Source organism: Bufo gargarizans, chromosome 3, assembly GCF_014858855.1.
Source record: "Bufo gargarizans isolate SCDJY-AF-19 chromosome 3, ASM1485885v1, whole genome shotgun sequence".
In the NCBI taxonomy this organism is placed as follows: Eukaryota; Metazoa; Chordata; class Amphibia; order Anura; family Bufonidae; genus Bufo; species Bufo gargarizans.
The window spans coordinates 82516849-82544598 of record NC_058082.1 but is presented as its reverse complement, the minus strand read 5'-3'; the positions used below and the strand labels follow the sequence as shown (position 1 = coordinate 82544598).

Below are 27750 nucleotides of genomic sequence, written 5' to 3'. Positions count from 1 at the left end.
TAAAGTCGACTATTTTAGAACGGCTAAGGTGCAAGTGATTTATGTTACACGGCAATTTTGGCTGTGACGGCTGTTGTGCGACTAAATATCGCAGTGTAGCGAGGCTGCCATCAGATGAATAGAGTTGAAGATTGACTCGCAACATGAGAATCACAAAAAATCTATGGGGTCGCACTTTTGCGCCATTCATTCCTGTCGCTTCCCTGCTACATTCCGATACTTGGACACAACGCGGCACATGTTGCCCAAAATTGCAGTGTAGCCATACCCTAAAAGTTGCACGCAACTTGCATCATGCGACACAAAATGTGGCATGTCTAGATTTTTTGCAACTGTCGTGTTGCAGTCACAGCATGTCACGTTTTGCATTGTGGCACCATTGACATCACATGAAATGTCGCGTGACATATGTCGCCACGTGCATTCCGTTTTTTCCGCGCGAGTGCAATGCGTTTTGCACACGCGTGATAAAAAACTGAATGTTGTGACCAGACCCGAACCCGGACTTCTTCACTCAAGTTCGGGTTTGGGATCGGTGTTCTGTAGATTTTATTATTCTCCCTTCTAACATGGTTGTAACGGAAAATAATAGCATTCTCAATAGAGAATGCTTAGTAAAATGTCTATTGAGTGGTTAAAAAATAAGAAGAAGAACTCACCTCATCCACTTGATCGCGCTGCTGGCATCATCTTCTTTCTTCTTCCTGCAGGACCTGCAAAAGGACCTGCGCTGATGTCACCGTGCTCAGACTTCAGCGCAGGTCCTTTTGCAGGTCCTGCAGGAAGAAGAAGGAAGACGATGTCGGCAGCGCGATCAAGTGGATGAGGTGAGTTCTTCTTCTTATTTTTTAACCACTCAATAGACATTTTACTAAGCATTCTGTATTGAGAATGCTATTATTTTCCGTTACAACCATGTTAGAAGGGAAAATAATACAGTGAATTGACTTTAATGGGGTCCGGGGTTGCTCATCCCTATTTACTAACATCATCTCCTAGCAACCATGCGTGAAAATCGCACCGCATCCGCACTTGCTTGCGGATGCTATTCGATTTTCACGCAGCTCCATTCATTTCTATGGGGCCTGCGTTGCGTGAAAAACGCAGAATATAGAACCTTCTGTGATTTTCACGCAACGCACAAGTGCTGCGTGAAAAACAACGCTCATGTACACAGACCTATTGAAATGAATGGGTCAGGATTCAGTGCGGGCGCAATACGTTCACGTCACGCATTGCACCCGCGCGGAATACTCGCCCGTGTGAAAGGGGCCTTAGGGTATGTCTACACAGTGATTTTATCCGGCACAGCTGTGGTATGACCAATGATCGCAGTGTAGCAGGGCTGCCATATAAATGAATGGGGTTGCATGTTTGAATTTTTTTTTTATTTGTGTGTCACAGCAAACATGCGAGTCGTGCTACGACCCCATTAATTCCTATGGCGGCCCTGCTACACTGTGATACACGGGCATGTGACGTGTCATTCCCGGAACTGCTGTGCAGACGTACCGTTAATGAAAAGCTTGTGAACCAGAATTACCATGTATAATTTTCACCTCCTCACATGTACTACGGTCTTAGGAATTTTACTTGGATTGCCGCACCGGGCTGGGGACACACAGTATTTGTTTGTAATGAAATATAAAAAAGATCACAGCCTCACATTTTTCCAATTGCTCTAAATGATAAACTGATCACGATGGATCTTGTAAAACTATGACAAAGATGGAACTGAAGATGACATCCGATGACCTAAGACCAATCGACTGATCTATCAAGACTCAGGGTCTATTCACACTAGCATCAAAATCTCCATTTATAATAGAGGCCTTGATACGTACTGTGGCAGATTCGTTTTATGGCAGATCCTTTGACTTAGGCCTCATGCACACAACCGTTTGTTTTTTGCGGTCCGCAAAAAAAAATGGAAGCCGCTCATGTGCCTTCCGCAATTTGCGGAACGGAGTGGCGGCTCATTGTAGACTTGCTTATTCTTATCCGCAAAACGGACAAGAATAGGACATGTTATATTTTTTTTGAGGGGCCTCGGAACGGAGCAACGGATGCGGACAGTACACGGAGCGCTGTCCACATCTTTTGTGGCCCCATTAAAGTGAATGAGTCCGCACCCGAGCCGCAAAAACTGCGGCTCGGATGAGGACCCGAAAAACGGTCGTGTGCATGAGGCCTTATATTGTTTTTTTTTTATCACTTTATTGACATTGTTGCACTATTGTTCCCAGCAAAAATAAGAAATCATCAAACAGGTGAACAGAGTCTTTGGTGATCAGGTGTCTTGGCTTTAGTTTTTACAGGATCCATCATGGATATGAGAGATCTCTTATAATCCATCGAAATCCTTTTTTTTTTTATTCTCTCCAACTACAAAAAACTACCTGATGCTAAATAAGTGACGCGTAAACAGAGATAAAGAGCCGGACTCTGTATTGATACAAACGCTGCACACTGATACATTGTAACAAATGGACAGATGCTGCCATAGTGTGTATGGAACTGAACAAAACTGTATTTAGGCTTTAGAGTTTTTTAGTCTAAGTATAGTTTACTTCACTGACAGCAAGCAGAGATCATAACATTGAGGAACCGGGGGGTATCACACCCTGCACTCAGGGATTCTCCAGGAACTCGTAAAATAGGGCTTTTGCAACTTTTTTGGGCTTATTTGCACAAAAATGTGCAACTTCTTGCATTTTTGAAAAGTGGGCGGTCAAGTTGTAGCTATGTTAAAGCAGGTTGAGATGAGCCTCTAAAATTCGATTTGGCTGCTTCTCAAAATTTTACAAGAGAATTCGCTTTGTGGCGTATTACTTCGGCATCGAAGCGCATTTCTTTGTAAATAGCAGGTGCAATGATGGGGAATGGTGATTGTGCTGCTCCCCGTCATTGAACCCCTCAGATGCCTTGTTCATCACTGATCGCGGCATCTGAGATTCATATTAAAGCATTTTAGTATTTGCAATCTCTGTGGACGTTGAAGATCAAGCACGAAATCTGGTGCGGCACGTGATATGTCACTGCGCACGAGATTTCACGTGGGATCTTCGAGCAAGATGGCCGCGGCGGCCTCTTCACGATCAAATGGATGAGGTAAGTATGATTTTTTTTACCACCATTTCCAGAAAAATCGCTTCGTTACCACGAAGTACGAGGTAATTCGGCTTTGCGGCAAATCAAAGTTTTCCTGAAATTTAGATCGAAGTCCAATCCGTGAACTTCGATTCACTCAGCACTAATTATATGTATCCAGCATACCTGCATACTGCCGCACTCCGTTGGATCCCCATTGACCATAACCCTGGGTTCAGACCTGAGCGTTCTGAAAGGAGCGCTCTGTATGCGCGATTGTACGGGCGTTTACAATCGCGCATACAGAGACAAGCGAACACACATTGTCGCGCGTTCCCGAATATCTATGTACGGGAACGCGCGACAAAACGCCCCAAAAAAGCTCAAGAACTTGTTTGAGTGTCGGGCGTTTTACAACGCGATCGTACGCGCTGTAAAACGCCCAGATGAGAACCATTCCCTAAGGGAACGCTGTAAAACGCTCAGGTCTGAACTTAGGGTAATGGGATCCGACAGCTTTCCGCCATGAATGCTTGCTTTTGGCTGGAGAAATACCGCTGACGGCAAAAGTATTAGTCCTTTTAAAAGCCAGAATTTATCCTGGAAAGCCACTGGATCCCATTATAGTCAATGGGGATCGGACGGTGCCTGGCAGAGTGAAACAGTAGTCGGTTCTTCTTCTGGAAAAAACTACCAGAGTTAAAGTGGAAATACCCTGTGAACATACCCAAATTCATTACTGCAAGTTCGTTAGTTGCAAACTCACTCCAGTAAGATGAAGGTGGGGGATGGGTTAAAAAACTGGAGTAACTTTTCTAGACACAAGTGTTATTTTTGATGAGGCGCCAAAATTAACAAATATTGTGCAAAATTTGATAAATTTTAAGCAAAGTACACCAAAAGCAGACTCAGATTTTACCCTCATGATTAATTTCCCCCATGGTGTATTGGAAAGTCAATATGCAATAATTAAAGGGGTCGTGCAGTGCTAAAATATTGCTAAGCTATCCTCAGGAAGGCTGCCAAAACAGACTGCCGGGGATGTCTAATGTCAGTGTGAAACTAGCCTAAGCGAGACAACGCTGATCAATGGTAGTGCCAGGAGTTGGATGACCTCCAATCCTGAGGCTACGTCAGCAATATTTTAGCACCTCTTTAAAGAGGACCTGTCACCTCTCCTAACACGTCTGTTTCATGCATTCCCCATGTAATAACAATTCTGAAGCACCTATTCTTATGTCCAGGCTTGGACTGGCCCACAGGGGTACAGGGGAATCCCCCGGTGGGCCCCTAGACTCTCACCCGCTGCACAAGTGGCACATAACACATTAGACTTACTGCACTACATACATATATTCAATGTACAGCACCTCAACCAGCCTATGTTCATATAAAAAAACTTGTTAGATTATTTATTATATTTGAATGTGTCCATATGGTGGGCCCCCAAAATAAATTTTACTGGTGGGCCCTAGGTACCCCAGTCCGACACTGCTTATGGCTCTATGTTGTGCCATTCCTTTATTATTTCTACAAGAAGTTATGACTGAATTGCTGGCAGTCTGTAGTAAGGGTACAGAGGGGTGGTAACAAGATGGGGGGGGGGGTGTACCTGCACAGTCTGACTCTATCCAATCAGTGCTGGCATTGTCAGTCTGAGCAGATACACCCCCCAACTAGTTACCACCCCTCTGTACTCTTACTGCAGACTGCTAACAATTCATTCATAACTTCTAGTAGAAATAATACAGGAATGGCACAGCATAGAGACATAAGAATAGATGCTCCAGAATTGGGGAACACATGTAGCTATTAAAACAGACATGTCAGGAGTGGTGACAAGTCCTCTTTAAATTCTACTTATATAAAACCAAAAAAAAAATTATGAATTGAAGGAATCATTTTCAGTTACGGGCCTGTGAAACTGGATCTAGGCATTAGGCTTTAGTCATCAAGTCCAGGGTGGAGGTGGGGGAAGTATCAGGTTTATACTCCAGTTTTCTGGCGTACAAAAGTCACATGTTTTGGCAGAATTGCTGTTGTGACTTTTTGCCCTTTTCCACCTCCTTTGCTATTTTAAAAAAAAAATTGGGCAGGGGGTGGGAAGGAAGAAGTGAACCGTGGGCAGAGCCTCTGCGACCCGTCTCATTTAACAACATGTGCTCCAGAAAAGTAGCGCACTTTACACTGGGTTCACATCACGTTTTTCCCATCCGTTTAACATATACATAAAAGGTAGCCTCAGACTGATGCCATACAGTGGAATCCGTTCACCATAGAGCTCTATTACAAAAAAAAACATACTTTTTTTTACCGGACTGTGCAGTATACAAGAATGTGGTTTGCTGCATTTTTGTGTCCTTTTTTCTGTAACATGGACATCAAACGGAGGCATAAAATGTGATGTGAACCCAGTCTTAGACCAGAATTCTACACAAGCTCCCCAGCGGGCAGAGATTTCTTTTTCTGGCGCACTGAACTCCTGACGTATTGACCTATGTAACACCAGTCTAAATACGTCCTCCCTGGTGTTTTCATTGGGATACATGCAAATGTCTACAGGGCTTGGCCGATAAATACAAGCACTGGATAGGTTGGGTATTTATCTACTTGGCCTGTTGGTTTTCCTGAGATAAGTGTCTCCTGTCCTGTCTGGCAGCTGCTTATCTCTCCTGGCTCTATTGAAGTAATGTGCATTTGGCTGTGTAATGTTCTGTACACGGAGGAGACCTATAAATGTAATAACTCTGGTGACCTAACATAATTAGATAGAAAAATAGGTAAAATTCCAAAAAGATCAAAAAATATGTCTTGCACATCCACATGCCATACATTGGTCCATTGCTTCTCAGCACAATTTATGCACCATATATGAGGCCATTTTGTATAAAACGTATAAGCCCCTTCACCACATGAAGGCTGCTTCCCTCGAGTGGGTGCCTACTCCAATCTGGTGCGGCACCACTTCCACCGCAACACAGCGCCTACAAGCGGTGAGACCCGGCAGTCCAACTTCACCACCTGCTGTCAGACCAAGCACCCTTGGCACTGGTGTCACAACAACGACAGCACCCACGCAGTACAGCACCATGTGAACAGATGTCAAAAGCTCACCTTTCCGTACGCAGTCTCCTGCGAACTAAAAAACTCTGGGCCAAATAGAGGGAGTGCAGATATCAAGGGAAAATTAGTATTCCAAAAAGAAGAAAAACATGGACCACGCATCTACATGCTATGCATTCATCCACTGCATCTCAGCATATCACTTTTCGGCACCTTGATGGGGTGGGGGCTTATGCATTTTGATAATAAAAATGGCCTCGGATGCAGATTATAAATACAAACCGGATTCCCAAAAAGTTGGGACACTAAACAAATTGTGAATAAAATCTGAATGCAATGATGTGGAGATGGCAAATGTCAATGTTTTATTTGTAATGGAACGTAGATGACAGATCAAACGTTTAATCCGAGTAAATGTATCATTTTAAAGGAAAAATACGTTGATTCAAATTTTCACGGTGTCAACAAATCCCAAAAAAGTTGGGACATGTAGCAATAAGAGGCTGGAAAAAGTAAATTTGAGCATAACGAAGAGCTGGAAGACCAATTAACACTAATTAGGTCAATTGGTAACATGATTGGGTATAAAAAGAGCTTCTCAGAGTGGCAGTGTCTCTCAGAAGCCAAGATGAGTAGAGGATCACCAGTTCCTACAATGTTGCGCAGAAAGATAGTGGAGCAATATCAGAAAGGTGTTACCCAGCGAAAAATTGCAAAGACTTTGCATCTATCATCATCAACTGTGCATAACATCATCCGAAGATTCAGAGAATCTGGAACAATCTCTGTGCGTAAGGGTCAAGGCCGTAAAACCATACTGGATGGCCGTGATCTCCGGGCCCTTAAACGACACTGCACCACAAACAGGAATGCTACTGTAAAGGAAATCCCAGAATGGGCTCAGGAATACTTCCAGAAACCATTGTCAGTGAACACAATCCACCGTGCCATCCGCCGTTGCCAGCTGAAACTCTACAGTGCAAAGAAGAAGCCATTTCTAAGCAAGATCCACAAGCTCAGGCGTTTTCACTGGGCCAGGGATCATTTAAAATGGAGTGTGGCAAAATGGAAGACTGTTCTGTGGTCAGACGAGTCCCGATCCGAAGTTCTTTTTGGAAATCTGGGACACCATGTCATCCGGACCAAAGAGGACAAGGACAACCCAAGTTGTTATCAACGCTCAGTTCAGAAGCCTGCATCTCTGATGGTATGGGGTTGCATGAGTGCGTGTGCCATGGGCAGCTTGCATGTCTGGAAAGGCACCATAAATGCAGAAAAATATATTCAGGTTCTAGAACAACATATGCTCCCATCCAGACGTCATCTCTTTCAGGGAAGACCCTGCATTTTTCAGCAAGATAATGCCAGACCACATTCTGCATCAATCACAACATCATGGCTGCGTAGGAGAAGGATCCGGGTACTGAAATGGCCAGTCTGCAGTCCAGATCTTTCACCTATAGAGAACATTTGGCGCATCATAAAGAGGAAGGTGCAACAAAGAAGGCCCAAGACGATTGAACAGTTAGAGGCCTGTATTAGACAAGAATGGGAGAGCATTCCTATTTCTAAACTTGAGAAACTGGTCTCCTCGGTCCCCAGACGTCTGTTGAGTGTTGTAAGAAGAAGGGGAGATGCCACACAGTGGTGAAAATGGCCTTGTCCCAACTTTTTGGGGATTTGTTGACACCATGAAATTCTGATTCAACATATTTTTCCCTTAAAATGGTACATTTTCTCAGTTTAAACTTTTGTTCCGTGATTTATGTTCTATTCTGAATAAAATATTAGAAGTTGGCACCTCCACATCATTGCATTCAGTTTTTATTCACGATTTGTATAGTGTCCCAACTTTTTTGGAATCCGGTTTGTAGATCAGTGCATAGTAAGTAGAAGTGAGAGCCATGTATTCTTTTTTTCTTTTTTACTATCTTACTTTAAGGCTACGTTCACATGAACTCCAGCAGCCTATAGCCACCTATACGTGAGCACGCCCTATATAAAGGGGTTTGTATCCGCATCGTCTGGCACTGTCAGCACTGATTAAACAGTATCAGATTGTGCAGGTAACACTCAGTTGTCAATATGTTTGCAAATTTCTAGTAGGAATAGGAGAGGGACGGCACAACAAAGAGTTCTAATAAACGATGCTCCAGAATTGTTGGCTTGGAAATACAAGTATAGTCCAAAGAAGTTTAACAGCGTTCACCGCTATCTGCACGGAGATGCTTAGGACACTTAAGGCATACTTGAATGACTTGAGAATAAGAAGAGAAAATCCAGCTTCTAATAAAAGCAGCGATTAAAATCCCATAGACACAGTGCACTCATGTCTACGCGTTTCAGATCACAGTATCAACATCCTTACTCATGACACAGTAAATGAATATTCCCCATATTAAAATACCAACCCCCCACCAATCACGATCAAAATCAAAGTATCACATAACAGTCAGTGCTGGTATCTGGGTAATATACAAAATACGGGATAAAACATTCACATTATGCCAATACCAAAAGATAAACAAAAACGCTTGGAAATACAAGTATGGACTAAACCAGACGTGTCGGGGGAGATGGCAGGCCTTCCGCAAATGACACGACCTGAGCGTGATGCAATTTCCTAATGTTTATTTCTGCTGAGATCTCTAATTGAGGCCGAGACCTTGAAGAGGAAATCTCAAAGTAGAATGTTAATAGATAATGCAATCATTTTGTATCAGGGATGGTCCTTCTGCTCGGGTTCTGATATTGTGACCTGCAAGGTTATTATGCCGTGCTGAAACGGTGATCAGAATTTCCCGAATTTCAGATGCCGAGCTAAAGGAATTCATTGTAACTTTCACTGCCAAAATCCCAATCATCACTATAAAAAAAAAAATCAAAAAGGAACATCTGTTTTTGTAGGGGTTGTGCAGCGGCTTCCCGGTGCTGGCTCCTGGCTTCTTCACTCTCCAGACTTGGCTGCTCCAATGGGCTCCTTGGATGTAAACTTCCTGTTTGTCACCGCCGCAATCATGACCTGCTCCCTTTTCATCACATATCTATCTAGTTGTCATGGCTCAAGAAGAGCAGCCGGCTGCAGTGGGGTCAGACAGGAGGTTTACAACCAGGGAGCCCAGTGGAGAAGCCAAGGCCGGGGAGAGAAGGAGCCAGGAGCCAGCGCTGGGAAGCAGGTAGGTATGTTTCCGTTCGCAAGTCTGGCCATAAGGCCCCCACAAAGGTGCGCAACACCTGTAAATATACCAGAAATCCTATCTGAAACAGCATAATGTCAGAGCCTTATGAAGAATCCTAAGACATGAAGAATTTGTAGCAGATTCACAAAGAAAAGAATCAGATAGATGACACATGAGCCCTGCGAACCTGTCCTCATGTATCCTCCAAACGAAACGGTAAAAATGGGCTAAATACACCAAGGATAACTGGACAGATACAGGGTATAGTTTTCTTCTCTTTGGGATCAGGTGTTAAGTGTTTTTTAACGCTTTGTAAACTGTCCCAAAAACTGGTCCACTTGTAAACCTATTTGAATAGGTGGACAATATTTTTGTATCAGATTCAAGTTCCATAAATAAAACAATCATTTGTATGGATGGACATGATGTTAGACACCGTTAATCGTTCACCAGAAATCCGTGCGTCACAATCTGTATGAGATTATTTCTTAATTTTCTAATGACGCAAAGGAATGAATTATTATGTTAAACCTCTAAAGGGAAGCTGTCACCTGGTTTGGGGTCGCTAACCCACCAGCATACTATTAAGCAGCTGAACTTTAGGGTCCCAAACTCATCCCTCTCTGCAAAAGCAAGTAAATGAAATTCAGACTTACCTAAAGAAGAGTCCAGGACTCTTCTCCAGTGGTATGTGCACTACACTAATGAAACCAAGGATGGTACACCTGACTTCACTGTGCATGCGCCTGATGGGCAATGCATTCACAGTGAAGTAAGGTGTACCGTCAGTGCAGTGTGCATAGGCCCAATGTTTCTGGCAAGTTTAAAGGGGTTCTCCGGGAATTAAGAAAATGAAAATACTTAAATATCACTTTATTATAAATATATTCTCAAATACCTTTCATTATTTATAATGGTTTGTTTTGTCTGGGGAGCAATCAGTAGGGGAAACAAAATGGCCGTTAGTTCACACAAAACCTGTCCTGATCACACATGAGGACAAGTTACTTTACAACACTGAGGTAAAGAGCTGCCCCATCCTCCTCCTCCTCTCTACTTGTCAGGGATTATGATCCTGAATACAGATGATAAGAACTTTAGCTGAATCTCTGGTGAATGAGGAGACATGAAGTACAGCGAGGACGGACAGGACAGGATGTGGTAATGGAGACTGTAAACAAGGGCTACTTCTCATTATCCACACCTCGCCCTCCTCTCATGTCTCCTCATCTTCTCCATTCCCACAGAGATTCACCTGTATTCAGGATCTTGATTCCTGACAAGCAGAACAGAGGAGGATGAGGCAGCTTTATGGCTCATTGTGGTGAAGTAACTTGTCCTCCTGTGTGATTAGGGCAGGTTTTGTGTGTACCGATAGTACGGCGGCCATTTTATTTCTCCTAATGATTGTTCCCCAGACAAAACAAGCTATTCTAAGTAATGACAGGTATTTGTGAATATATTTATTATAAAATAATATTTAAGTATTTTCATATTTTTTTATTCCTGCAGAACCCCTTTAAACTTAATTTACTTTCCTCTGCATTGATGGATGGGTTTGGGTTTGGCACAAGCAGGGTTGGGACCCTAAACCCCAGCTAATTAGCATTATGCTGTTTGTTTAGTGGCCCCAAACTAGGTGACAGCTTCCCATTGTGTCATAAACATGATTATAATTGAAGGTTTTATTATTGTGATATAGTATGAAGGTGTTATAAGGTGTATAAATATATAAAATATAAATATATATATACACACACACACATAATATTACACATAAGGAGGTTATAGTGCATCTGCATAATATATATATATATATATATATATAATGAAGAGGAAGAATATATGATGGGGCAGATTCATGCTATAACTATACACCACTTTTGTGGCTTGAAAAAGTCTCAAACGTGACTCATGCAAAAAAACATTGTGCAAGTGCCTTTTTTCCATTGGCCTCACCAATTTCCCAAAAAGGGGGCATTCACACCTCCGGCAGGTAAATCTAGTAGTCAGATCTGGAAGAGGAGCAGACTACTGGAGTTACCATATCCTGCATAGCTGGAAAACGCCGCACATCACTGGACACCCATCAACTGTAATGGGATCGGCAGGTTTCCAGCAAAAATGCCAGCTTCCTGCATGCGGTGGCATTTGTCCGTCAGAAAGCCAGCATTTATACCAGGAAGACGTGGTATCCCATTGCAGTCAATGGGAATTCAGCGGAATGCGGTAGCGTCCGGCTATGCCGGATATGGTAACTCCGGTAGTCTGCTCCTGTTCTTGTCTGTTACACTAATCTTTTCAATAGTCTCAGTTACATTTATTTTGGGAAAGCTGGGTGACTGCCTGCAAAGCAATAGTGCAGCTTCCACAAGGATTGTTACCCTGCTTTCCAAGCATCCAGAATAGCAATAATCCTTAGTTAGGGTTCTTGCACACGACCGTATGAATTTTTCAATATGCAAAACACGGATCCGCAAATAAAACAGATGACATCCGTATTGCATCCATTTATTTTGCGGATCCATTATAACAATGCCTGTCCTTATCCGCAGAACGGACAAAAATCGGACATACGGACATGGAATGCACACAGAGTCATTTCCGTTTGTTTTCAAGCCCTATTGAAATGAATGGTTCCGCATACTGACCTGTACAAAAAAGGAATACATTCTAAAAAAAACTACATTATAGAAACAGCTGCCAAACTACTTGTCACCCAACTTTCTCAGAAGCAGATAAAACTCAGACAGGTCAAAGACGTGCATGCAAAATTACTATGTTATATAATTTAGGGCTCATGTACACAACAGTATTATTTTGCAGTCTGCGAAACACGGATCCGCAAAAAATATGGATGACGTCTGTGTGCATTCCGTATTTTGCTGAACTGAACAGCTGCCCCCCTAATAGAACAGTCCTATCCTTGTCCGTTATGCGGACAATAATAGGACATGTTCTATTTTTTGTGGATCGGAAATACGGAATGCACACGGAGCAACGGTTCCGCATACGGTCCACAAAAATGGAATGGACACAGAAAGAAAATATGTTTGTGTGCATGAGCCCTTACTCTTCTATACTGGTAAATCTGTCCTGATCCTGTGAAATTAACCCTTTGTGAGATAGGAGAAATTGTGAATCCCACTGGGGACAGTGGCTGATGTGACTGATCAGAATCTGGGTACTGCACTGCAGAATATGGTGATGCTATATCAGCAATAGGAAGTAAAAACTGTAAATGAAACACTTCACAGCTTACTGTATCTGACCGATCACAAATCTGGTGAAGACACAGCATTCCAGCTTTCTGAAAGCAGCACCCTATCTATCCTGTGTGTGAGGGATACAGAGACCCCTGAATGACAGGTCTCTATGATTTGGTTCTGACATCCTAGTCTTATGATCTGGTTCTGACACCCTAGTCTTATGATCTGGTTCTGACACCCTAGTCTTATGATCTGCTTCTGACACCCTAGACTTATGATCTGCTTCTGACACCCTAGACTTATGATCTGCTTCTGACACCCTAGACTTATGATCTGCTTCTGACACCCTAGACTTATGATCTGCTTCTGACACCCTAGACTTATGATCTGCTTCTGACACCCTAGACTTATGATCTGCTTCTGACACCCTAGTCTTATGATCTCCTTCTGACACCCTAGTCTTGTGATCTGCTTCTGACACCCTAGACTTAAAATCTGCTTCTGACACCCTAGACTTATGATCTGCTTCTGACACCCTAGACTTATGATCTGGTTCTGACACCCTAGACTTATGATCTGGTTCTGACACCCTAGACTTATGATCTGGTTCTGACACCCTAGACTTATGATCTGGTTCTGACACCCTAGACTTATGATCTGCTTTTGACACCCTAGACTTATGATCTGGTTCTGACACCATAGACTTATGATCTGGTTCTGACACCCTAGACTTATGATCTGGTTCTGACACCCTAGACTTATGATCTGGTTCTGACACCCTAGACTTATGATCTGGTTCTGACACCCTAGTCTTATGATCTGGTTCTGAAACCCTAGTCTTATGATCTAGTTCTGGCACCCTAGACTTATGATCTGGTTCTGACACCCTAGACTTATGATCTGCTTCTGACACCCTAGACTTATGATCTGGTTCTGACACCCTAGACTTATGATCTGGTTCTGACACCATAGTCTTATGATCTGCTTCTGACACCCTAGACTTATGATCTGCTTCTGACACCCTAGACTTATGATCAGCTTCTGACACCCTAGACTTATAATCTGGTTCTGACACTCTAGACTTATGATCTGGTTCTGAAACCCTAGTCTTATGATCTGGTTCTGAAACCCTAGACTTATGATCTGGTTCTGACACCCTAGACTTATAATCTGGTTCTGACACCCTAGACTTATGATCTGGTTCTGACACCATAGACTTATGATCTGGTTCTGACACCCTAGACTTATGATCTGGTTCTGACACCATTGACTTATGATCTGGTTCTGACACCCTAGACTTATAATCTGGTTCTGACACCCTAGACTTATGATCTGGTTCTGACACCATTGACTTATGATCTGGTTCTGACACCATTGACTTATGATCTGGTTCTGACACCCTAGACTTATGATCTGGTTCTGACACCCTAGACTTATGATCTGGTTCTGACACCCTAGACTTATAATCTGGTTCTGACACCCTAGACTTATGATCTGGTTCTGACACCCTAGTCTTATGATCTGGTTCTGACACCCTAGTCTTATGATCTAGTTCTGACACCCTAGACTTATGATCTGGTTCTGACACCCTAGACTTATGATCTGGTTCTGACACCCTAGACTTATGATCTGCTTCTGACACCCTAGACTTATGATCTGCTTCTGACACCCTAGTCTTATGATCTGGTTCTGACACCCTAGACTTATGATCTGGTTCTGACACCCTAGTCTTATGATCTAGTTCTGACACCCTAGTCTTATGATCTGGTTCTGACACCCTAGACTTATGATCTGCTTCTGACACCCTAGTCTTATGATCTGCTTATGACACCCTAGTCTTATGATCTGCTTATGACACCCTAGACTTATGATCTGGTTCTGACACCCTAGACTTATGATCTGGTTCTAACACCCTAGACTTATGATCTGGTTACGACACCCTAGACTTATGATCTGGTTCTGACACCCTAGACTTATGATCTGGTTCTGACACCATAGACTTATGATCTGGTTCTGACACCATTGACTTATGATCTGGTTCTGACACCCTAGACTTATAATCTGGTTTTGACACCCTAGTCTTATGATCTGGTTCTGACACCCTAGTCTTATGATCTGGTTCTGACACCCTAGACTTATGATCTGGTTCTGACACCCTAGACTTATAATCTGGTTCTGACACCCTAGACTTATGATCTGGTTCTGACACCCTAGACTTATGATCTGGTTCTGACACCCTAGTCTTATGATCTGGTTCTGACACCCTAGACTTATAATCTGGTTCTGACACCCTAGTCTTATGATCTGGTTCTGACACCCTAGACTTATGATCTGGTTCTGACACCATAGACTTATGATCTGGTTCTGACACCATTGACTTATGATCTGGTTCTGACACCCTAGACTTATGATCTGGTTCTGACACCCTAGACTTATAATCTGGTTCTGACACCCTAGACTTATGATCTGGTTCTGACACCATAGACTTATGATCTGGTTCTGACACCATTGACTTATGATCTGGTTCTGACACCCTAGACTTATGATCTGGTTCTGACACCCTAGACTTATGATATGGTTCTGACACCCTAGACTTATAATCTGGTTCTGACACCCTAGTCTTATGATATGGTTCTGACACCCTAGTCTTATGATCTGGTTCTGACACCCTAGACTTATAATCTGGTTCTGACACCCTAGTCTTATGATCTGGTTCTGACACCCTAGACTTATGATCTGCTTATGACACCCTAGTCTTATGATCTGCTTCTGACACCCTAGACTTATGATCTGTTCTGACACCCTAGACTTATGATCTGGTTCTAACACCCTAGACTTATGATCTGGTTCTGACACCCTAGACTTATAATCTGGTTCTGACACCCTAGACTTATGATCTGGTTCTGACACCCTAGACTTATGATCTGGTTCTGACACCATAGACTTATGATCTGGTTCTGACACCATTGACTTATGATCTGGTTCTGACACCCTAGACTTATGATCTGGTTCTGACACCCTAGACTTATGATCTGCTTCTGACACCCTAGACTTATGATCTGGTTCTGACACCATAGACTTATGATCTGGTTCTGACACCCTAGACTTATGATCTGGTTCTGACACCCTAGACTTATGATCTGGTTCTGACACCCTAGACTTATGATCTTGTTCTGACACCACAGACTTATGATCTGCTTATGACACCCTAGTCTTATGATCTGGTTCTGACACCCTAGACTTATGATCTGCTTCTGACACCCTAGACCTATGATCTGGTTCTGACACCGTAGACTTATGATATGGTTTCTGCAGCACATAGGCTTGTCATATAACCCCAGATCCCACTGACTCCTGCAGCCATTGCTCCATCCTGCAGACATCTTCTGCCCTTGGCCAGGAGTGATTGGCTCAGTTTTTTATTTGCTTCCATCCATAATGGCACAACAATCCTTCTGCAACATTTTGCCACAAAACAGATGCCATTGTCCACCCTCCTATTAGAAAGTGCCATAAGCTTTGAAGTTTTTTTTCCCCCTTTAATGGCTGTAAAGTGAAAGAAAATGTCTTCCTATTACTTAATTCAATCATAGAAAGGAGGCTTGGTAAAAAGCCCACGGATTTTGCCCAAAGTGTGACAGAGTTCTCTTTGTGTTTGCTTATCCTCTGCTGTCACACACTTTAATTCGCTTCTCTTTATCTTGCATTCAAAACTTTCTTCAATGACATTCAATAAGGTCCAGGCTGTAGAAAAAAAAAAAACTGGTTATTTTTTTGAGATATTCTTCCCAGTGGCTTTGCCTGGGTGTCCATTCATTGGGGGGAGTTAACTCTTTTCCCCCCAGGCGCCTTAACTGGTCCCTTGCCTGAGGGTGGGGAGGACTGCAGGTGCAGAACTGGTCCTCATATCTCTCCTATACAGAATATCCCTGCTTATCCATCTTCTCAGCATCAGTCCATCAATTATGCAAAGCGATGGGTTTTGTGTGGCTTAATAGCCCATATCATGATTAATATGTATTACCTGTTAAACAGATTTATATATACTAATGCCCTCTAAATGAATATATTACATGGAGGTCTCTGAGGAGTGACCATTATGTGCTGCAGTCTTGCCTCCGAACCTTCTCTCAGCAACAGTTTCATTTACTGCAAGAGGTTTATTTATTGAATTCAGGAAAAAGGAAAAAATAATTCATATATGACCCAAAAAAAAAAAAGATCTTATGAAGAAAAGGTGGACCCCTGACTCTAGCAGGGGCTTCTCCTAGATGGAGATACAGAAGACCTATATTGTGGGTTCAGACCTGTCCTAGGGAAGGAATGGACCATGGAGTCGTCTAGATTCATAAAATGCAGCCCATGCTACTTACTAACTGGGAGAACTGGGATTATACTACATAATGGAGGCTGTACTGGGAGTTTATAGGTAGGAATCCTGCAGGTATTTCTGGTGGTAAATCAGATGTGTGATGACGAGGATGATGAGCAGTAATAATAAAATAATAATAATAATAATAATAATAATTATTATTATATATAGCAGCAAATAATGTAAATGTCATCTAGCACCACGTAAGAAAACACTGAAAAGCAGCGATACTGCCACTATAGGTAATGATAATTATAATAAGCTGAATGAGCAACAATGAACAATGATACACTTGACAATAACAGCAGCAAATAATGAAAATAATATAATACAATATAAAATGGTCATAGGGTATATAGCAGTGTAAAACTGATTTCAAGCACACAAGGATGACATAAAAAGCAATAGATATTGGTATTGCATGCAGCTCACTGTATTTGCAGAAAGATGATAATAAGTGTCATAGTAAATACTGTAACTTGCTTATAGTAGAACAGAATAAATTGCAAGGATAGCATGGTAAAGGTAGTAGTGAGAAAGTAATTATGAAAATAATAATAAAGCACAGTAGCAAAAGTAGTAGCAATGATAATACCAGGGGCAGTAGCTACGAGAGCAAATATATATATATATATATATATATATATATATATATATATATTGCAGGAAAATATATGTGTATAGGAATAGTCCACCATGTTTTACTACTTGGAGTGCTGCCTCGTTCTATGATCCTTGTGTAAAGGAATATATATATATATATATATATAGATCAAATGTCATATAGTACAATAAGATAATTTACACGCACAAGGATAATAGTAGTACTATTGATAACATAAAATAACAGTAAAAGGGGCAATGATGATAATAGTAGGAGCAGTAGTTACAATGACAAGAATATATTTCATATAGTACAACAGGATAATTTGCTTGCACAAGGATAATAGTAGTAGTAGTGGTGATAAAATAATAAATACCAGCAGGAGTTAACGTAGTAACAATGGTCATAATAGTAGGAGCAGCAGCAGTATATATTATACATTTCATATAGTACAATAGGATAATTTTTCTTGCACAAGAGTAATAATAGTAGCAGCGATACAGTAATAAATAACAGCAGGAGTAAAAGAAGTAGCAATGGTCATAATAGTAGGAGCAGTAGTTACAGTGTCAGAAATATATGTTATACACTTTATAAATTCCATATAGTTCAATAGGATAATTTGCTTGCACAAGAATAATAGTTGTAGTAGTGTTGATAAAATAAATGGTAGGAATGAAAGGAGTAGAAATGATAGTAGTAGTAGTAGTTGTAGTAGTGGTGATAAAATAATAAATAATAGTAGAAGTGAAAGGAGTAGAAATGATAGAAGTAGTAGTAGTGCTAAAATAATAACTAATAGTAGGAGTAGTAGTAGTGATAAAATAATAATAATAGGAGTAGTAGTGATGATAAATAATAATAATGATAGGAGTAAAATGAGTAGAAATGATGATGATAATATTAATAGTAATAATACATAATAGCAGACGTAAAAGTAGTAGTAATGATCCTAATAGTAGGAGTAGTAGTTCCAGTATGTGATGAGAAGTGCTGGCACCCAGGGTCCCGGGGACAGAACAGGGACCTCCAGATCTCTTCTACAGGTGGCTGAATAATGCAGGACAGGCTTGACCCTTAGCACAGCTTCCATAATAGCAAACAGTATTTTCATATAGGAGGAATGGGGTGAACCTGCTTATATTCAGCAGCGGCAGCAGAGATAAAAGAATATTAACTAGCTGGGAATAGGCACATAAATCCCAGGGAGAGGGTGGGAGACGCCTGCTAAGGGTGGGTGGGGTGGACAAGAATAGAGTACATTATGCAGTTCATTTAGTTAACAAGTGAAATAATGAAGAAGCGTGCAGAGGGAATGCCAAGAGAAAGGGCACAAAAAGGCTATTGAGTGCTGAGGAGCATCCCCCGGAGGGAGCGCTATATAAGAGGAGGGAGCAGTTTCAGCACCACACCAGTGGCCAGCACCCTGAGCTCTCAACACTCTCCGGAGACCTCACAGCTAGGAGACAGCACTCTCCAGAGACCCCACAGCCAGGAGACCTCACAGCCAGGAGACAGCACCCACCTCTGACGGCCTCCATGCCTCGCTCATTCCTAGTGGATTCCCTCATCCTGAGGGAAACCAACGACAAGAAGGATGAGACCAGCTCTCCACTCTTCCCCTATGCCATGCATCCTGCCAACCCTCTCCATGGACTGTCTGCAGCCTCCTGCCACTCCTCCAGGAAAGCCGGTCTGTTGTGTGTCTGCTCCATGTGCATGACAGCATCCCAGCTCCATGTTCCTCCGCCAAGCATCCCTCTCCTCAAGGCATCCTTCTCCTCCTTCAGCTCCCAGTACTGTCCCACAGCCATTGGAAGGCAACACACGGGATCTTCAGCCCTAAACCTGGCCCATGCTCCTGCCATTTACCAGGCATCCTACCCAGTTCCAGACCCAAGGCAGTTCCACTGCATCTCAGTTGGTAAGTGATGATGATCCTCTTGATCCATATTTAGCTGATTTTGATTGACTCTACATTTTCATAACTTACTTATTGACCATTGATTACCAGAAATTGAATTTTTACCTGGTGGCTTGTCATGTCTCCCAGCCTTAAAAGCAGCCCCAGGATTTTGTACATAGGTGATGACTTTCTTGCAAGATGCTCTTTACTTAGAAAATATGGATGTGATCAAGAGCAAGCTTTAAGGCTAAGTTTAAAAAACTTTGCTGATCATAGTCTCATAGATTGCAAGCTCTTGCCACCAGGGCCTTCATTCCTCTAGTTTTAATTGTTGACTTGTTTGCTGCAATATAATGTATGATTTTGTTTGTGCATGAACCCTCTGATTGTAACGTGCTGTGGAATATGTTGGCGCTATATAAATAAAGACTATTATTATTACTATTATCACCGCCATATAGGCGCGCTGAACTTACAAATAGGCAAACTTCATATACTTTCTATACAAAGTTTCTATGTTACTGACCATTGATCTTCTTGATCTTCCACCAGACAGCTCCTCCAGCCAGTTACCCAGCAGTAAACGGATGCGGACAGCATTCACCAGCACTCAGCTCCTGGAGCTGGAGAGAGAATTCGCCTCCAACATGTACTTGTCCAGGCTCAGGCGCATTGAGATCGCCACTTACCTGAACCTCTCCGAAAAACAGGTGAAAATCTGGTTCCAAAACAGGAGAGTAAAGCACAAGAAGGAAGGAAAGAGCAGCTCCCACAGGAGCAGTCCCCACAACTGCAAATGTTCATCTTTTCCCTCTACAAAGTGCCTGGAGGATGAGGAGGAGGATGACCTGATCTTGTCGCCTTCATCTTCAGAAAAGGAAGACAGAGACCTCTCTCCAAGCCCATAACTCATGAACCCAGAGAAAGACTATTAGACACTTTGAGGCAATCTGTATATAAACTACTATACCCGCCTGGTGGGGACTCAACAGTTAAAAATGACACAATGAAAGTGTATTATTATATTTGACATAGCGGTTCCGATCTGAGATACCTCCAGCTCCTGAGCCGTGGCTGCAGATACCATATATATTGAATATGCTGTATATCAGGAAGAATACTGAACCATTAGATGTGCCAACTTCCACCTTGTTGCCCTGTGAATACTGTATGTCTGGACATCCACGTCTGTATAATATATGTTTTACTGTATTGTTTCTGTACATTCAAATATTTATTTATTTATGTAAAAGAAATAAAATTTTTTTTTATAAATGCATTGTATCATTGTCTTTTCTCTACAAAGGAAAATCAGATTTTTATTGTCACTTTGTGTCTGGGGTGAAAATACAGTACAGTAATAGAGTAGAAAAATCCAGAAGATACATAATAACTATATGAGTCCATAGAGGTATATGGTAGAAAATACTTTCTTTACCAATAGTTCTGCAATCAGGAGAAAGTCCTTCCTTACCATCACACATGGCACTGCTGGGAACTGGAGCAAATATTATTCACAGCATGTATGTTAGGACTGAAACTGAACTTCTTTTATATATTGCTCCAAGAAGATGGAGATTCTGCACATACTGCACACTTACATCTATCTATCTATCTATCTATCTATCTATCTATCTATCTATCTAGACTTGAGAAAGACTGCAATGAGCAGTTGAAACGTTGCACAGGGCAAATAAAGCGGGTAATTTTCACTTTTATCCCGGAGTGCTGCCTCTTCTTTGAGAGATCTGATTTATTTATATGTCTATTAATATCTCTATTTATCTTTGGTCTATTTTCTATCACCATCATTAATTTAGATTTCTAAAGATTATCTATCTATCTATCTATCTATCTATCTATCTATCTATCTATCTATCTATCATGCAATGAAAGCGGCACAACAGTCCAAAAATAATTAAGCTGGTGTGCCAGTGGCTACGGACGTGATCCAAACATCCAGTGTAGATAAAGATAAAGTAATTCCATGGCACTCCCAGAGATGTGGTTCAAAAGTAGTGTTCTTTAATCACCAAAGCGAAGTTTCCGTCCTCTTACTGGGACTTTTCTCAAGCAGTGAGAAATCTATCATCATCTTTTATCACCGTCACTTGTCTATATATCTCCATCTATGATCTATCTTCTCTCACAATCTACTTCTATCAAACCATCATTAATTTAGATTTCTATATGATTTTCTATCTATCTATCTATCTATCTATCTATCTATCTATCTATCTATCTATCTATCTATCTATCTGTTTGGCCACTGCTTGAGAAAAGCCCCAGTAAGAGGACGGAAATGTCGCTGTCTGGTGATTCAAGAACACTCTTTTTTATTTACTTTTTGGGAGTGCCGTGGAGATTTTCTTGTTTTATTCTTTGGATGTTGGATCGCTTCCGCAGCCACAGGCATCCTGCCACATTTCCTCAGCAGTGCTACTCACAACACTTTAACTTCATATCTATTATCTATCTATCTATCTATCTATCTATCTATCTATCTATCTATCCCATATCTATCTATCTATCTATCTATCTATCTATCTATCTATCTATCCCATATCTATCTATCTATCTATCTATCTATCCCATATCTATCTATCTATCTATCTATCTATCTATCTATCTATCTATTATCTATCCATCCATCCATCCATCATCTATCTATCTATCTATCTATCTATCTATCTATCTATCTATCTATCTCTCTCTCTCTCTCTCTCTCTCTCTCTCTCTACCTCTGTCTCTGTCTCTGTGTCTTTCTACCAACATAGAAAAAAAAGTGATTGCAAAACATGTACTCATATATAATCTTAGTATTCTGACATGAAGATAAAAGCATGGACCACACATCCACATGCCATGCATTGATCTATTGCTTCTCGGCATAATTTAATGTAAACAGTACATTAGATATTTTGTACACTTTTTGTCAAAATACATAAGCCCACTCCTCAAGGTGACCTCTTTTTAAAATATGCATTTTGATCAAAGAGTATACAAAGTACCTCTTGTACAGTTTATAAATGATGCTGAGAGGCAATAGATCAATGCATAGCATGTGGATGATATATATTTATCATTAGCTGCACTATGTATGATATGTTTTTCCTGAATTAATACAATGCATTCATAGCGTTTAAATATGTCTTTCTTCTTGTGATAATTTGGGTGCAGATGGAGCACTGGTAAGAATAAGGGCATAAAGCCCAAGCTAAGGCTACATGCACATGAACGTTGTTTGTTTCCGTGTCCGTTCAGTTTTTTTTGTTTTTTGTGGATAGGATGAGGACCCATTCATTTCAATAGGTCTGCAAAAAATGCAGACAGCACACAGTGTGCTGTCCGCATCAGTATGTCCGTTTCATAGCCTCGCAAAAAAAATAGAACATGTCCTATTCTTGTCCGTTTTAGGCATTGCTACAACGGATCTGCAAAAAAAAAAAATAACGGATGGCATACAGACCGCAAAACACGGTCGTGTATATATTGCCTAATACTGATTTAGAATCAATGACCCCAATAAGTTGCGTTTTTTGGAAACATAGAATATAAGACTTTGGGTATAGGATGACACTCCTATTACATCAGGGATACCATATCTCCAGAAGTGTCACCGAAGACCTCCTGGATGTTTCATAGCAGAACCAAAAACCGGTGTGAATAAATGATTGAATCTAACCTACAGCTGCTGTAAAGACTGCGTCTGCGGCTAAGGTGAAGGTTGCTGCCTGCATCCCAGGTCATATTGCACATGCGCAGTTACATTAGGTCCTGAAACATTACTATGGATATATCATTGTTGTAAAGGGAAATATCTACATTAGATAAAGGTTGCAAAAAATGTCAAGTCCAATAGGCAAGATGCTCTTGGGGTCCCTGATGTATAGACCCCAAGAGCATCTTGCCTTATGATGGACATATGATGGACATATGATGGACATACCTTATGATGGACATAAGGTAAGAATTGATACCATAGAGGGTTTAGTTATTGCTTCTATTAATTCCAGATAAGGTGTGCATTCCCAATACAATAAGCTTTACAGAACGTTGCATTGCAGGACATTTTCAGATTTAACATACAGTACAGATGTCATAGTGGGGGTTAATACATCATACCGTTCTTCATGTCCTGGCTCTGACGAGCCCCTGGATCTAATTAGTATAAGATGTCCTCTACTATATAACTGGTGCTTTAAACCTATTAACAAGGGTCGTGGGCTCAGCCAAAACAGGAATTAAATCTGGGCGCCCAGACTTCCCTTAGTTCATTTACCAGTCTCCTTTTGGGAATATTTCAGGCGTATCCCCCGTCACCAGGTCTCCACGTCACAGTTTATTGTATATTTTACATAGCCTACCTTTTTATTTGACTCTGTGACCTAGGCAGCCATAGGTCTAATGAACACGGCCATGTCCATATTTCAGTCCATGAAAACCGGATGCACAAAATACGGATAGGTTCTGTGCATGTTCCATATTGTTCTCGCTCACGGTAGGCTACCTACACACGTTGCGGATTACGTGCGTTTTTCCCCACGTTTATTCTCATAGAGGAAAAACCGCTGCCTAATAAAGTACCAGCAAAGTGTATGAGATCAGACAAATCTCACGTACACTTCCCTTTTTTTCTTCCGTGCAGAAAGTCACCTGCCAAGTGGATTTTAAGGCTACCTGCAAAGGGGTGCAGATTTCAAAGCAGACATTCCAGGCTTTTTTTTACCGTGCAGATATCTATGTGCTTCTGCACCAAATACCGCATGTGTTACTTGCGGATTTGATGTGGTGGTGCCGCAGGTCTCACCCTTCCAAAGGGTGAAATCCGTACAGAAATAATCACACAATCGACATGCAGATTTCTAAATCTGCACAGAAAAAAAAAGCCAAGTCTATATGAAATATGTCTAATCTCATACACTTCGCTGGTCCTGTATTACACTGCGTTTTTTTTTGCACGTAAAACCATGCAGAAAAAAACGCTTGTAATCCGCACTGTATGCAGTATACCCTGACATTTTCAATAGAAAGGTGAGCTCTATGATAAAATCACATAAAATCTGCAAGTAACACATGCGGATTTTCATGCAGATTTGGTGCGGAAATGCAGAGAAATCCGCAAGGACATTTGTGCGGAATTTCTGCATCTGTTTGCAGGTGGCCGTAGTAGAAAGGGCTATTCTCATCCACAAACAGGCACAGGAATAGGACTTGCTCTATAATTTGCAGAACGGCCACGTGGATCCGTAAAAATAAATCTGGATGTGTGCATGGCTCCATAGAAATGAATGAGTCAGTGTGGTGTCTGCACGCTGCAGAATAATACCGTCATGTCTATGAGCTTCAGAGCTCTGAACTCCGGAGATTCGGGAATATTTACCTGTCTGTGTAAGGAGCTCTGTCAGAACTTTACTTCTGGCACAAGGCAGAAGCATCCAGCCAGTCCGGAGATGGAGTAAAGATGGTTTCCACTCACCACCTCTAATCCTGCTAAACTAACATGGTTTCTGACATGATGAGCATTCCAGAAAAACGCAGCATAGGTCATCAATATCAGAGCAGTGGCGGTCCGACTGCCCCCCCCACTGATCAGTGGCTGGTGCTGGAATCTATACTGTGAAAAGACCCAGATAAACAGTGTCAAGAGAAGTATTGGAAAATTCCATTCGGCTGTTTTACCGAATTAAAAAATAAAAATTTGTTTTGTGACGAAACGCATTTCTTTGTAAACAGTGGGTGAAACTATGGGGAAGTACCTGAAACCCCCTTTACTATACATAGCCGGTCACTGAGTTCACAAGTGCCAGTATAATGGACCAGTAATCTCACAACTGGTGGAGCTGGCAGCACTTGGACTCCACTGATCGCACATGGATGACATGAACCAGTGATGGATGACCCTCTAGTCCCTCCGCTCTCCTGACAAGTCTGTTTTAGTAGATACTCCCCTGTATTCCCCTAAATATAACAATTCTGAATGTTTTTTCTTAAAACTATCTCTTGTGCTGTTCCTCTATTATTACCTATGTTAGAAATATATACAGGTGAAACCCAAAAATGAGAATATCGTGCCAAAGTCCATTTATTTCAGTAATGCAAATTAAATGGAATTGCAGTAATGCAGCTTAAAATTAGAATTTTGTGAAAAGGTTCATTATTCTAGGCTCCAAGTGTCACTACTCTAGTCAGCTTATTGATCCATACCCCCTCAGCAAAGGGGACCTCAAAATTGAGACTTTGGGGTTTTCATAAGCTGTAAGCCATAATCATTCAAATTACACCAAATAACGGCTTGAAATATCTCGCTTTGCCTGTAATGAGTCTCATCTGTTAGTTTCACCTTTTAAGTTGCATTACTGAAATAAATGAACTTTGCACGATATTCTAATTTTTCGAGTTTCACCTGCATGTCTAAGCTGACAACCGGATGTTACCAGCTGGAGGTGTGACCCTTTTACGCCCCGTGGCATTTGACAGTACCAGACAATTTAGGGGCACACCCCTTTGACAAGGAGAGTGGTTATGCAGAGTTTTCAACGTAGACAGACATTACAAAGGTCACGGCACTCTCGAACTTCAATCCAAAAATCAGTGTTTAATTACCTCATTGCTGAATTTTTTGGTGTAATTAAACACTGATTTTTGGATTGAAGTTCGAGAGTGCCGTGACCTTTCTAAAGTCTGTCTACGTTTTTGGGGGGGTCCCTGAGGCCGGGACCTGACGCCACGAGCACCGCCGCCAGCAGTGAATTGCTTTCAAGTAAGTGGTGCTGCCCTACTCCATATTTTTGAGTTTTCAATGTATGCATACATTTCTAGGATGAATAACAGAGGAACACTTCACAGACTTAGGCTACATGCACACGACCGTATGTGTTTTGCGGTCCGAAAATTGCGGATCCGCCCAAAAAACTGATGATGTTCCGCATGGCATCTCTTTTTTTTTTGCGGATCCATTTTTTTTGCGGATCCATTGTAATAATGCCTATCCTTGTCCGCAAACTAGAAAAAAAATAGGACATGCACTATTTTTTTAGTGGAGCAACGGAACAGACATACTGATGCGGACAGCACACGGTGTGCTGTCCGTGTTTTTTGAGGACCCATTAAAATGAATGGGTCCGCATCCTATCCGCAAAAAAAAAAACGGATCGGACACGGAAACAAAATACGGTCGTGTGCATGAGGCCTTATAACAAAGAGATTGTTATTTAATGGGGAATACTAGTATTTATTCAAGCTGACATGTCAGGAGGGGCGAAGGGTCTTCTCTATGGCTTCATACACACGACCGTATGCATTTTGCAGTCCGCAAACCGCGGATCCACAAAACAAAACAGGCTGTGTACATACCACTATGTTATTTTTACCTTCCATAGAAACGTCCATCCTTGTCCGCAAAATGGACAAGTACGGTATAGGACAAAGTACGACAAAATGGACAAGTACGGGTAGGAACGTGGCACGGACATATGGATGCGGACAGCACACGGTGTGCTTTCTGCATTTTTGCAGCCCCATTGAAATGAATGGGTCCACATCCGATCCGCAAAAAAATGTAGATCTGATGCAAACTAAAAATATGGTTGTGTGCATAAAGCCTAGAAAATAGAATGATCCTCGCTGAGATGGTAACAATGATCTGATAGGAGGGACTGTTTAAATATTACAATATTTAGGTCACCGTGGTCGCCTCAACCCCAATTATCACATAGAGAATTTAGTAACAGCTTTGATGCAATGGCTGGTCGCTACTACTACTATGTTCCACAGTCCGTCCGGTCGGAGTAGATGTCTGATCTTGCTCCTCGCTGCAGCTTTGATGTGATAGATTAATATACTCGGCCAGCCGCCGCAGTGCTGAGAGCCGTCTACCACTGGATTAGAGGTTCTCAAACCAGTCCTCGAGGACTACCAGCAATCTGGGATTTGGAGCTTTCCTTCACAATAGCGTTCAAGCAGAGATCTATGTAAATCGCAGACATTAGTGCTCCCAGAGGGCTGCTAGGAACAGGGCAGCTCTATACCCAGCCAACCTGGAACTTCCCGAATGTCTGCAGTTCTATATATAACATGTCGTAGTAACTTAGACCTGGGGATGGTGATTTTGATTTGTACAAATTATAATAAAAATAAATTGCAGTCATAAATACTTGAGGGATTTTTCCCGAGATTTTTTACTCTAAATCGCTACTGTAGGGGGAATTTTATCAAGTCTGCTATGCCAGTTTTGTGGCCGTAAAAATGTTGCAAGAGATGCCTGCGTGCAACATGTGGTCAGACTTTTCCTACATTTATTGAGGCTCCCCCTTTTAGAAGTGGAG

The 27750-nt window shown here is 41.7% G+C and overlaps 1 protein-coding gene across 1 annotated transcript; it reads left to right on the top strand.

The window, feature by feature from the left end:
* The first annotated feature begins 19056 nt into the window (after positions 1–19056).
* Positions 19057–20331, top strand: GSX1 (GS homeobox 1). The gene is made up of 2 exons (XM_044288305.1): positions 19057–19441; positions 19976–20331. The coding sequence occupies exons 1-2, from the start codon at positions 19057–19059 to the stop codon at positions 20329–20331; spliced, it is 741 nt and encodes a 246-aa protein (XP_044144240.1).
* The last annotated feature ends 7419 nt before the right edge of the window (positions 20332–27750 follow it).

Bases quoted from the DNA above. Each gene is read 5' to 3' on its own strand.
- GSX1 (XM_044288305.1), top strand. From the start codon at position 19,057: ATGCCTCGCTCATTCCTAGTGGATTCCCTCATCCTGAGGGAAACCAAC. The intron at 19,442-19,975 runs GTAAGTGATGAT...ATCTTCCACCAG, and splicing joins GTTCCACTGCATCTCAGTTG to ACAGCTCCTCCAGCCAGTTA.